Raw genomic sequence first — 12,072 nt, forward strand, 5'->3', positions numbered from 1 at the left:
GCCCTGCAACTGTACACAGATGTCCAATTCCTCCTGTTTGTTCCCATGCTGCATGTGTTACTATACAGGCACTTTAGACAGGCACTTGCTCAAGCTAACTTCCCAGAAAATGTATGAGAGCTTCCCCCATAATGCTGTTCTCTAGGCACTTCCTTTTATGTATACATACAGCTGGGGGGAAGCTTCTGCCCTGTTTTCTTCTTTTCAAAGTCTCTCCTTGAAATCATGTCATCCCACGCCCCTTGCTTACCAAACCAGTCCACCACTTCCTCAGTTAATGTGGGTCATCATCTCTCACCCTGACACCAACCAATCGCTCCTAGTTTAAAGCTCTCCTAAGCCTATTGGAAAAAGTGCTGTTGCCCTACTTGGTCAGGTGGATCGCATCTTTTCTTAATAGTCCTGAGTCCTCAGAGAGAGTTCCATGGTCATAAAAGCTGAATCCCCTTTTCTGACAGCAGCTGCGCAAACAATTGTTGACCTGCAAAATCTTTTCACTCCTTCCTCCTCAAGCCCTTCTTCCTCACTGGGAAAATTGAGAAGAAAACTACCTGGGTCTCCAAGATATTGATCACCACCCCAGAACAATATTGTAGTCATGCTTGAAATGCTCCATGTCTCCCCTCGCAGTATTGTTGGTGTCCATGTAGGAGAGCAGCAGTTATTAAGCTTGCTTCTCTGCAGCATCCTGGATCCAAGTCCCTGGTGAGCAGCAAACCTCCCTAGACAGCAGGTCAGGTCAGCAGGTAGGGGCCTCCATCCCATGCAGGAGGAAGTTTCCCCCTACTATCAGTCACCTCTTCCTCCTGGTGTTCCTCTGTAGCTCAGGCTCAGCTGGCATGGACACTTCATTGGAGAAAGCTCCCAACCCCTTATCTGCTACCAGGGTACTGACAGATCTGCAGCTGCAGCCATCCTCCTGGTGCCAGGAGTCACAAGCTTCCAGCCTTCACCATCATGGGAGTCTCCATTTCCTAACTCGATGAGCACAGACTCCACCTGCCCCTCCTATAGGAATAGAGTGGATTCATCTTCCTGAAGCTGCAGGGTCTCAGAGAAGATCCAGCTGATCCCTTTCTCATCATCTCTGATGCTGTGTAGGCTGCTGACATCCTCCCACAGCTCCTGGTAGCACACACCTTCCACCCATGCACACCTCCTGCAGGCAAGGAGCCTGTATCTCCCAGCCTCAGTGAGAGGCCCCAGGCACTCAGCCCCAGCCCCAGGACTGGAGAGCTGCACCATGCCTCAGCAGCTCAGCCTGAGCCAAGGCCTCTGCACCAGGGACAGCTGATCTGGACAGTGCTGGGGACCATGACCTGCAGCACACCACCACCACAGCTGAGCATGAATACACTGCTCTGCAAAGGCTGCTGGCCTCCTTCTGCACAAGCTGCTGCACCAGGAGCTGCTGCACCAACCATACCCAGGAGCTGCACTCCAACTGGCATCTCTTCAGCACCTGCTGCGAGGCTGCCTGGCAGCCACAACAGGGCTCAGCTGGGACAAAACCTCCCAGCACTCTTCGGCCAGGAGCAGCTCACAGAACTTGCTAGAAGATACTAGATCAGTTAGATCTTGCTAGAAGCAGCACAGCCTCCCGTAGCTATCCCTTCCTAAGAGCATCACCAGAGACCCTGATGTTCCTCCAAGAGTTCCCAGGTTTCCCCCAGCGATCCCAGAAAAAGCTTCTAGAAGATCCTGAAGCGGAGACAGGAACCTGCTGCAGCGAGTGCTGCGTCCCTTGGCTGCCTCAGCTAGCCATGCTCTCCGGCCAGGGAGGGGGGCAGAGGGCAGCCCCTCTCACAGGCCTCAAATCATTTTCAGCACAAGTTTTAGCTCTTCAGTTTCACTGAAGATTAACACATCAACAATAGAGCACAATCACAAAAACGATGTAAATCCTAAAAAAAATGTAGTTGATGAGATTTCAGCAAGCTTCCACTGCACGTGAATTGTCAAGAACCTCTTCCTTGTTCACGAATAAAATCACTAAGCCCAAAATCAAGGTATGGCACAGATGATCCTCCGAAGCGTGCTGTCCTCTGCCTGCTACCTGTCACCCCTCCTGCAAGTCTTGGCCACAAGGACATGTAGCCCCGACACTGCAGCACTCATGGCCTTTGCTGCGGCAGCACCTTCTACCTTCAGCCAGTCACAGCCCCTTCAGGGAAGGAGAGAAGGAAGGAGGGAAGGAAGGCAGACAGTCAGTCAGTCAGTGCTGCCTCACTCCACAAAACGGCCGAAGCTGTTCCTTCCTGTGACAGTTACTGCACTGCCTCCCCAGCCCCCAGACCAGGTTCCCCCATGGCAGTAGCACCCACCCCACACAGCTGGGCTCTCCCCTCGTGCTGAGGCAGCCTCCCCTGCGCTGGGGTTTGGGGGTGAGGAGCCCCAGGGTGGAGTAACCAGGGGCGTCCCCCTGCGAGGGGAGTAAGCGTGGCAGGGAGGAGCACAGGGCTGGGCCCTAGGGAGCTGCCCGGGCAGGGCTGCAGCTGTCGGTCCCTGCTGGGTGCTCTGGTGGCTCCCAAGATGGCTGACCTGAGGGTGGGCTTCGGCTTGCTCCTGGAGCCTCTGGGCTTCATTAAGGTCCTTGAGTGGGTAAGTGAGGCTGGGGAGGCGCAGAGGGGAGCTTCATTCTTCTCATGGGGCCATTTCTTCTCCTTTCCCAGGTCTGGCTTTGTGCCTGTGCCTTAGCTGGGTAGGCCTGAAGCGGTGTGTGCTGACGGGCAGCCTGCTCCCTGCCTCGTGTCACTGGTGGGGGCGTTCAACACAAGGCTGCTCTTCAGACAAGCCCTTTGGCTGGGGGTGAATAAAACAGTTCTGCGGATACATAAAATCTATGTGTGAATTACAAGTTTGTCATAGTAACTTGTGTTGCTGTGTGGTGTGTGTTCTGATTATCGGGGGGGTTAGGGTTTTGCTAGCGACAAAGGGAAAACAAGAGTTAGAGAGTCAAGCTGATGTGCAATGCTCTGAGCGTGTAGCTTCTAGCTGTGCTAATGTACTGTTGTGGATGTCTGACGCTCCTAAAAATACTTCCCTTATAAACTGCAAGAGCTACTGTGCTGGCTTTTAGCATTCAACAAAAAAGAAGAAACTTTTACTGTAGAACAATGAAAAATATCAACAAAAAGGACTTTCAGATTGCCTTTTGTTATTGATATTGCTTATGTTTTGGGATTATAGAAACTCAATGTTTCCATTACCTCTTGACTTCATTTCATGCTTTCCCATTGCTGACTTAGTCCCTGTTTCTTGCTTTCGTTAGCTGTTTCAGCTAAAAGTTTGAGCTTGTTTCCTTTGAGCTCTAGTAGTGTGTACTAATATGTCTGCGTATCAATTCCTATAGATTTTTTCCATCATTGCTTTTGCCACATGTGGAGGCTTTCAAGGTGAAACTATCCTCCTAGTTTCCTGCAAAGATGTGGTAAACAAAACAATTACAGCTGCTTTTGCTTATCCATTCAGGTGAGTGTTAGCTCTTTAGTTGTCACTCATACACTAATTATTTCTTATTCACTTTTTTCCCATCTCTCTCCCTATGAATACTTACTGTGTATATCTGAATTAACATGTGAAATCTCTGGCTTGCTCTGCAGTAGTAAAAAAAATAAATAAATAAACTATTTAGGTGTAATTGTTCAAAGCATTGTGGTTGTCAGTGCCCTATAGAAAGAATTATGTAGAAATAGCAGCAGACTGTATTACTGCTTTGTATCACTCTGCCTTAAGTTCTAGTCTAGCAGTGCACGAATGCTACAGAAGGTAGTTAATAAGCAAAACAATGCAATTAATCTTAGCAGCCTATTTCTTCATTAGTTTGTAGTTGCTTTGTAGACATAGTTAAGATTATTTTGGATGTGTCTATTATATATGTTTAAAGACTGAATGGAAAATGCTTACTGTTCAGTGTATTCCACTATGAGCTTGGTGAGGGTGTTTGGAACATAAAAACTAAATACTCCGCTGTCATTGTAGTGCTCTTGTAGAGACAAGCTCCTTTCCTGGAGCATGAGGAGGAAAGCTTGATCTTTGTTCTCACAGCTGCACAGTTACAACAAGCACAGAGTTGGTGTTCCATATGTGTTCAATAAGCATAGTGTAAGTATAGAAATGGGTTCAGAGGCCAGCTAGTAAAAACTAGTACAGAATTACAGAATTCGGTCACAAAACCCAGCATTGTAATAGCACTTGGAGGGGAGAATGGGAATCTGAAAACAATTCTGTGCTGGTCACTGAATGGCTGCTGCTGGTCACAAGTTTTCTTGAACTTCCTCTGCCTGAAGGTTCAGTACTTGCATTTTCTTGTGCCTGTAATACAACTCAGTGCCTTTTAAGTCCCGATCCCCTCGTTTAATTGCCAGTCTCTAAAATAATGTTGTTTAAGTCTAAAATGGTTTAGTTAAGCCTGCTTCCAAATCTGGGCTTTTCTTCAGTTGCTCTAAACGTAAGATTAAGATTCTTTTCCTGATGCTGCTGTTGTATATCTCAATGTAGGATGGGGAACAATCTTCAGATGTCTTGAGAAATCTTTGTGTTGTATAACTGATATGTTATACAAATATAAATTGTCTTTGAGAGTAAACTTACACAACCAGAATGCTGAAGCACTGTTATTGTGAAGCGTGACTGTACGGAGTTTCCACTGTAGCAAACTCTAACTACGTGAAGGCTATAATCTTTGCAGGTTGGACACTGTTGTATTTAGTGCACCAGACCCAAAATGCTGTGGTGGTAATTGGACTGATGTCTATCTCGTGGGCAACTTCTCCGGCTCTGCGCAGTCCTTTGTTACGCTTGCAGTGTTGGTATTCCTCTACTGCACTGCTGCGCTGGTGGTATATATTGGATATAAGCATGTGTATCAGCAAAACAGCAACTTTCCACTGACTGTAAGTAAGATAAAGTTAATGTTTTGCCTTTGAAACCACAGAGAGAGCAGAAATACTGCAAACACAAGACTGTCTGAATAACTCATGAATATTCAGTAGTTCCAAAAGCTAGTTGGAGTGTGAATGCAACTCTCTCAGGCTAGTCACTACAGCACTCTAGCAGAAAAGGGGACCCGAAGCCCTTGAACATCCATGGCATCATACCTTATGCAGTTATTGAAATGAAGAGTGGAATGAAGTTCCACCTTCTTAGGTGAACAGTGTCTTCACCACAACTTTTGGGTTGTATCATGTATTTGAATATACAATTGTTCTACAGGTAGAACCTTTTCTGTTAGTCTCTGTGAATTTTCCCTGTGTAGAACACCTGCTATGCAGATGCAATTGGCAGAGGAAATAGTTATCTCATGAATTTTAGTCACCTTAAATACCAAACTCTTTATCCTCAGAATAAGACATTTCAGAGCATGCCCAGAACAGACCTAGTGACTGTTCAAGCCAAATTTTAGCATATTAGCCATCCAGATTTAAATCCTCTCCTCTTTCTCCCCTGTCACCCCCACTTTACTAAACTTTGACTTAAATTTTTGTGACATAAGTGCTAGGCACCTGATTCTAGAAACTGATTTCCTATAAAGGATAGGATGGCTTATGCTTGATAGATAGAAAAGGCATACAGTTTTGTAGCTGATTATCAACACAGATTACAACTTGCATTGTAATTACAACATTGTCAAGCGCTAAATTTGCTTGTGATCATTAGCACTAATGCCATTATTTTGGTGACATAATTAGTACTGTCTATGCCTTGCTCTCTTACGTACATTCATGCAAAATTTTTTAACCTAATAACGAGTACTTCTCTTCTGTAGGACTTCTATATCACTGTCATAACAAGCTTTCTGTGGTTGGTCATTACTCTTGCTTGGGCAGCAGCACTTACTGACATCAAAATGTCCACAGGGGCCCGCATTATTCCAGGAATTGAATCTTGCAAAGCACCAGCAACATCTTGTCAGTTTGTTTCTGTGACCAGCATGGCAACTCTGAATGTGTCTGTGGTATGTATGCCTTCCGCCATATGGGTACAATAAATGTGTTAGAAAATAGCCAATGGCACCCGAGAGCCCTGTTCTACTGACTGCACATGTTGCTTTATGTGTTAAGATTGCTTTATGGGTTATCAGTCATTCAGGCCTGTTAACACTGTGGTAAAACACTGGCCAAATTTTCTTCTTTAAAAGGAAACTTGTTTCCTCAAAGCAATGAAGAGAAATAACCTGTAGGATCTGTCTCTAGAGCTGTCAGATGCAGTATTTCCAGACATATTTTAGTCTCTGTATTATTTCTGTCTGTAGCTAAAAGCACCTTAAAATACTTTACTGAGCCACTCAAGTGGTGTATTGATTGATGTAAGTAAGGAGGAAATACTGTGCTTTGTGCTTTGCCTTTTGGTGCTGAACCTAGCTTTTTCATCAACTGTGAGAATTTTTACACATCAAATAGAGGTTCCTTGTAATACAATGATGTAAAGCTCATGTTCATAGCAAGAATTCTTCACAGCAGGGAAAATCAGGTTTATTGTATGATCTTCCTAGTGAATCCTGGTTTTCGAAATTCTGGCTGTTGTTCATTGGCCCTGTAGTAATTAGCCATGTGCTCTGGATGGGCATATGCAGAGGTGCTGAGTGACAGAAAAGAATTTGCTTAATTCCATGCAAAGGGCAGAGTAAATTGACTATCTGATTTCCAAAGAAGTCTGTTAAAATAGCTTGTAATACTCTAAAGCATGTGGAAATGTCTTGTCCAAATCAAAGGTATGTCAGTGGTTGTTCCTGACTTGCCTTGCAGTCATATTCTGGTTTTTGGTTTGGGGTTTTTCTGTTTTGTTTTGTTTTGTTTTTTAAAAAAAGCCCTTAATGTCACTTTCTTCTTAACCTACAGGTGTTTGGCTTTCTTAATATAATTTTATGGGGAGGAAATATTTGGTTTGTACACAAGTACGCCAACCAGTACAACCAATCAAACCGAATTTCTCGAAGACCAGGAATATATTCAATTCAAAGAGGAATACAAAGACAACGTGATACTTTGAAGTGGTTCCACTTTTATATCACACTGTCAAGAGCACGGAGCCATTAGGATTTATTTCAATAATAACTGACAATACTTTCCACAATCTTCTGTTTTGTGCTGTGATTTGATATAAGGTCCTGGATACTCTGATTGAAGCGTTTGTTACCTTGATATACATTTTACCTTTCAAAATTGCGCAGCTTTTTGTTACAGTTTTTGAAAAGCAAAATGTTAAGGTTGTCTGGATGTTGACTCTTTCAGGTTATTAAAATTAGCCTTATAGGAGGGATGGGTGAGAAGCAACTGCATTTGGGTTATTACTGCAACTTCTTTAATTTTAACTAGCTTTGGCTGAAAAATGAAATGTAAATGCAACCAGGGCATGTGAAAATGCAGTTAGGCTTCTTCCTATCACTGATATCTTGCAAAAGCCATATGAGTAAAGCTCATCGCTCTGTCAGAGTTGCTGCCATCACATGTTTGTTTCCAAATACTCCATTTGGATTACTGTATCAGATCTGCTGACGGGCCTGTCTGGAAGGACACTACTCCTGTGTTTAATATGTTGTTATTATTTAATGGCTCGGGACTGTGTATCACTCCTGCAGACTAAAGCTGCTTGGTGCTGTCCAGCACTTCTTTCTGTCAGCCCACAGTGGAGGGGGAAGGGGAGTTTATTAAATTTCAGAGAGTTATAAGTAATTTCCATTTCCTTTTGGAAGAGGTAAGGAGTACAATGCTGTTTCCTGTTTAAAATACTAGCTGTGTTACTGCCATCAGAAAACAGGCTTGCCGTTCTTCAGTGGTCACGCGAGTAGCAGGTGCCCATCCTGCCTTACAAAGGCCTCTCTCTTGAGGGAGGATAAGAGAAAAGCAGAACGCAGTTCTAACGCTTGCATCAAAAGTATGGCACTCAAAATCATAATGTAGTCTTCTCAGGACCTTTCCTCTGTGTCCTGGACCTTCTGCAACCCAAGAGGGAATTCTCAGCAGAAGACTGGGGCATAGGGTTTAGGAAGGATGATATTGTACTCAGAAGTGAATTACTTCTATTATGGGTTGGTTTGGGGTGTTTTTGATAGCAACACCTGGCTATAATCTAAAGGGCTGATGAAACTGCCAAATGGTTTCAACAATGAAGTGGGTTTTTAGCTTCACACTTGAAGGTCTTCAAGCAGATTGGTGTTAACACAGTGATTAACCCAGCTCTCTCCACATCCTTGCTTGGGTAGATTTTATAGGTGAGTAGGCCAGGGCACGTACGTTCTGCTAGCAGTCCTGTGCTGTTTGCACTTCCTTTACCATCAGAAAATGAATTGTGTCTGGCTAGTCTTCTGTCACTTCAGTGGTCTGAACTGGGTCTTGAAACTTCACTGGAAGTATTGATGACAAAAAGAGAAATGTGATCTTTTCTTTTGTCTCTGCTGCCAGGCCCAACGCAGCAGAATTGCATTGAGCTATAAATATGGTATGACTGTCATGGAAAGGCTGCGTATGTAGCAATTACAATGCTTTGGTGTTAGTAACATAGAATACAAAGCTTTTATTGAGATTTGAAGTGCTGAGTCTGTTGATTATAAATATAAGGAGGTTTAATTTTGAAGTGCTCTTGCACCAGCTGTTCTGCCTCTCAAGAACCCCTGCGAACAATTACCTTTGTGGTATCCTTTCTGACCTCTTTGCTTGCATCAATTCAACATACTAACTTCAAACCTTAAATCCTCATTCCTCCTTGAAGTGAGTTCATTTATTACCTAACACTGCCCTGAACTGACAGTTGTCACAGATGGCTTGTTTTGTAATCTTATATCACTACAAATAGGTGGGAGGAGAGGGACAGAGAAGAGTTGGGGAAAGAATCATAGAATCATTAGGTTAGAAGAGATCTCTAAGATCATCAAGTCCAACTGTTGACCTAACACCTCCATGCCCACTAAACCATGTCTACAAGTGCCACATCAGCATGTTTTTTTAACACCTCCAGGGATGGTGACTCCTCCACTTCCCTGGGCAGCCTGTTTCAATGCTTGACCACTCTTTTGGTAAAGAAATTCTTCCTAATGTCCAACCTAAACCTCCCCTGGAGCAACTTGAAGCCATTTCCTCTTGTCCTATCACTTGTTACTTGAGAGAAGAGACCGACCCCCACCTCACTACAACCTGCTTTCAGGCAGCTGTAGAGAGCAATAAGGTCTCCCCTCAGCCTCCTCCAGTCTAAACAACCCCCATTCCCTCAGCTGTTCCTCATAAGACCTGTTCTCCAGACCCTTCACCAGCTTCGTTGCCCTTCTCTGGACACGCTCCAGCACCTCAGTGTCCTTCTTCTAGTGAGGGGCCCAAAACTGCACACAGTACTCAAGGTGCGGTCTCACCAGTACCGAGTACAGGGGCACGATCACCTCCCTGTTCCTGCTGGCCATGCTATTGCTGATACAGGCCAGGATGCTGTTGGCCTTCTTGGCCACCTGGGCACACGGCTGGCTCATGTTCAGCCGGCTGTCAACCAGCACCCCCAGGTCCTTTTCCCCCAGGCAGCTTTCCAGCCCCTCATCCCCAAGCCTGTAGCACTGCAGGGGGTTGTTGTGACCCAAGTGCAGGACCTGGCACTTGGCCTAAGAAATTTACTTTATTGCTGCACATAGGGCTGCTTTTTTTTCTGGCAAGTCAAAACTATTAGACCTTCTCAGTTATTCTGTTCCTAACAGAATTATCTCTGCTGAGATAAAAAGCTCTGTGCTATTTCATCATGGTGTGCTATGATAGGATCACTGGTACAAGGTTACCAATACCTAGATGTTTTGGTAATTCTATTACTGTATGTTAAATTTCAAAGCTAGACCTGAAGCAAATTAGTATTTGTCACCTGATCAGATTTAGCACTGCTTTGAGCAAGAGGTTGAACCAAGTTTTTTTTCAGAAGTCCCTTCTTTGTAATGTTCTCTTTTTCTTTTTTTTTTTTTTTTAACCCCTGATGGGCATTGTTTGCCTTTGCCCCATTTTTTTTTTGTCTTTTACTGAATGCTTATTTAAAATACCTATTTCATCCTAAAATCTAAAACTTCTATGAATTTTCATATTGCCCAGGAAAAACCTCTGTTAATTAAAGATTAATTAAGCTTTTCAATCTCATAATTCTTTGCGATTTAAGGTTACACATGATGTGGCTAAAACTTTTTTTTATTAACCTTTAAAAGTATTTTTAACAATACTATGTTCCTGTCTATTTAGTGAGTGCTTATCTACCAACTGAAGTTCCAGTTCTATGACAAAACAGACTTTGTCACAAATAGCCCCGTTAGAGTCATTGGGATGGCTTAGGTATAAAATGGTAAGTGTGTGTATTTTTGCACACATGAGAGCAGGAATGGATTAGATCAGTATATACCTCATTGATGGCTAAGGTCTAGCCAACCACTGAAACTGAGTTGGAAAGCTTAGCACGCTATGATTGATTGTTTCAACAAAAACTTAAATTTCCTATGCCCTCAATAAAGAGACATTCCTGTTTTCCATAGGGCTGACACTTCACGTTTTCTGTAGGTGAAACAAGTGTGTCCCATCCCCAGAGCGCTTTCCTTCAGAAGACAGGGAGACCAAATACGGCAGACAGGACTGTAGCTGGTAAACATAGATCCACAGATATGTGGTTATGTTTTGTAGAAGTTCAAGCTGCATATGTGAGTGTTCTGCACAGCTAAATGCTAACAGTGTCCTGGCTCTGCAGGCTGAGGCGAGTGTGACATGTAGTCCACAGCAAGCAAGATATTAAAAAGGAAAAATAACCACATGTCCCCTTCTGGCTCATTAGGATAAGACTTGTTTTCCTTCGCGAGGGGGAGGGACTGATGCAGAATACTGCTGGCTTTGATGTCTGCTAGAATCCTGCAGCTGAGATGAAATGGAAAGCATTGTGCCGCAGGAGCGAGCAGCTGCTCTCATTTACTCTGGACACCCACAAAAGGCTGAGCAGCCTTTGCTTTTGAATTGACATCACATTCATGCTGGCAGCACCAAAATACTCGGTGTCTTATTTACTCATGAGAGTGGAGGAAAAAAAAAAAACAAAAACAAAACCAAAAACCACAACCTCTTTGACTGATTTACGAGCTTTGTCTTGACTGCACAAGCATTGCTATCAGGAGAGGCAGCATGCTTGATCCCTCTGTACTGAGGGAACAAAGGGCCTGGAAGTCTGCCAGGTCTCTACAGGTAAGGTAGCCACAGCTGGCAGCAATCTCTCTTGAAGCCATCAGTGGAGCAAGCTCATAAAAAATCCTCTCATACTACATGAATTCTTCTGGTAGCTGGCTATAGTTATGCAGCTCTAGCAAGTGAAAGGGAGTGTGATACCTGGTGTGATGCTAGAGAGAGGGATTGTAATCAGAAACCCACAGCAGGAAGAATGGTCGAATGATGGCAGTGAAGGAAAACAAAGGTGAGGGGACAGTGTGCGATAACAACAGGGAGCTCCATGGTGGAGAACAGAATCCATCAGCATTAGGAGGTGTTTAAGGAATAATGTACGTTGTGATTTAGGGTGCTGTGACCAGTGATCTGAGGGTCAGGCCTCTGTGACAATGCTGATAAGTGTACATCCTGTGTGTGCTAACTCCCAGGAGAGTCCCTGCCATGGGAGCTGGTATGGTGGTGGTGGTGGCGGTGGCTGAGAGCTTTGCCACCAACCTGAAGGAAAAGACATAGGAACTCAAACCCAAGAGAGATCACAACATCAAATCCCCAGCAGGCAGTGCTGAATGGAGTCACTCTGGGATCTGTATCACTATGGCCACTATCACCCCAGTAAGCAAACCCATTCCAAACACAGGCTGGAGCTAGGACACTGAAATGCCAGCTGACAGGCCAGCAGCGTTTATTGTACTAGAGCTGAACAGTGTTTTGTGATGTGCAGTGAATTCATCAGGGCTCTGGCTCTGCTTGCACACCTCCCATCGCTAGCAGCGGAAGGCAGAGGTGTGTAGCTCTCACTGAAGGCAAGGAAGAGGATGGGAGCCTTCTTGATGTGAAGAGCAGTAGGACTGTGGGTTCATCACCTGCTCAAGGGCACAGGCTACCTGCAGCCTTTTTATTTTGCCCTGTCCCC

At 44.4% G+C, this 12,072-nt stretch overlaps 1 protein-coding gene across 1 annotated transcript; it reads left to right on the forward strand.

Annotated features, from left to right (window-relative positions):
• Positions 1-2,532: 2,532 nt before the first annotated feature.
• On the forward strand, positions 2,533-7,037 carry SYPL1 (synaptophysin like 1). The gene is made up of 5 exons (XM_009947956.2): positions 2,533-2,601; positions 3,353-3,471; positions 4,691-4,895; positions 5,768-5,956; positions 6,840-7,037. Exons 1-5 carry the CDS (start codon positions 2,533-2,535, stop codon positions 7,035-7,037), a joined length of 780 nt encoding a protein of 259 aa, XP_009946258.2.
• The last annotated feature ends 5,035 nt before the right edge of the window (positions 7,038-12,072 follow it).

Source organism: Leptosomus discolor, chromosome 1 (assembly GCF_034619465.1).
Source record: "Leptosomus discolor isolate bLepDis1 chromosome 1, bLepDis1.hap2, whole genome shotgun sequence".
NCBI lineage: Eukaryota > Metazoa > Chordata > Aves > Leptosomiformes > Leptosomidae > Leptosomus > Leptosomus discolor.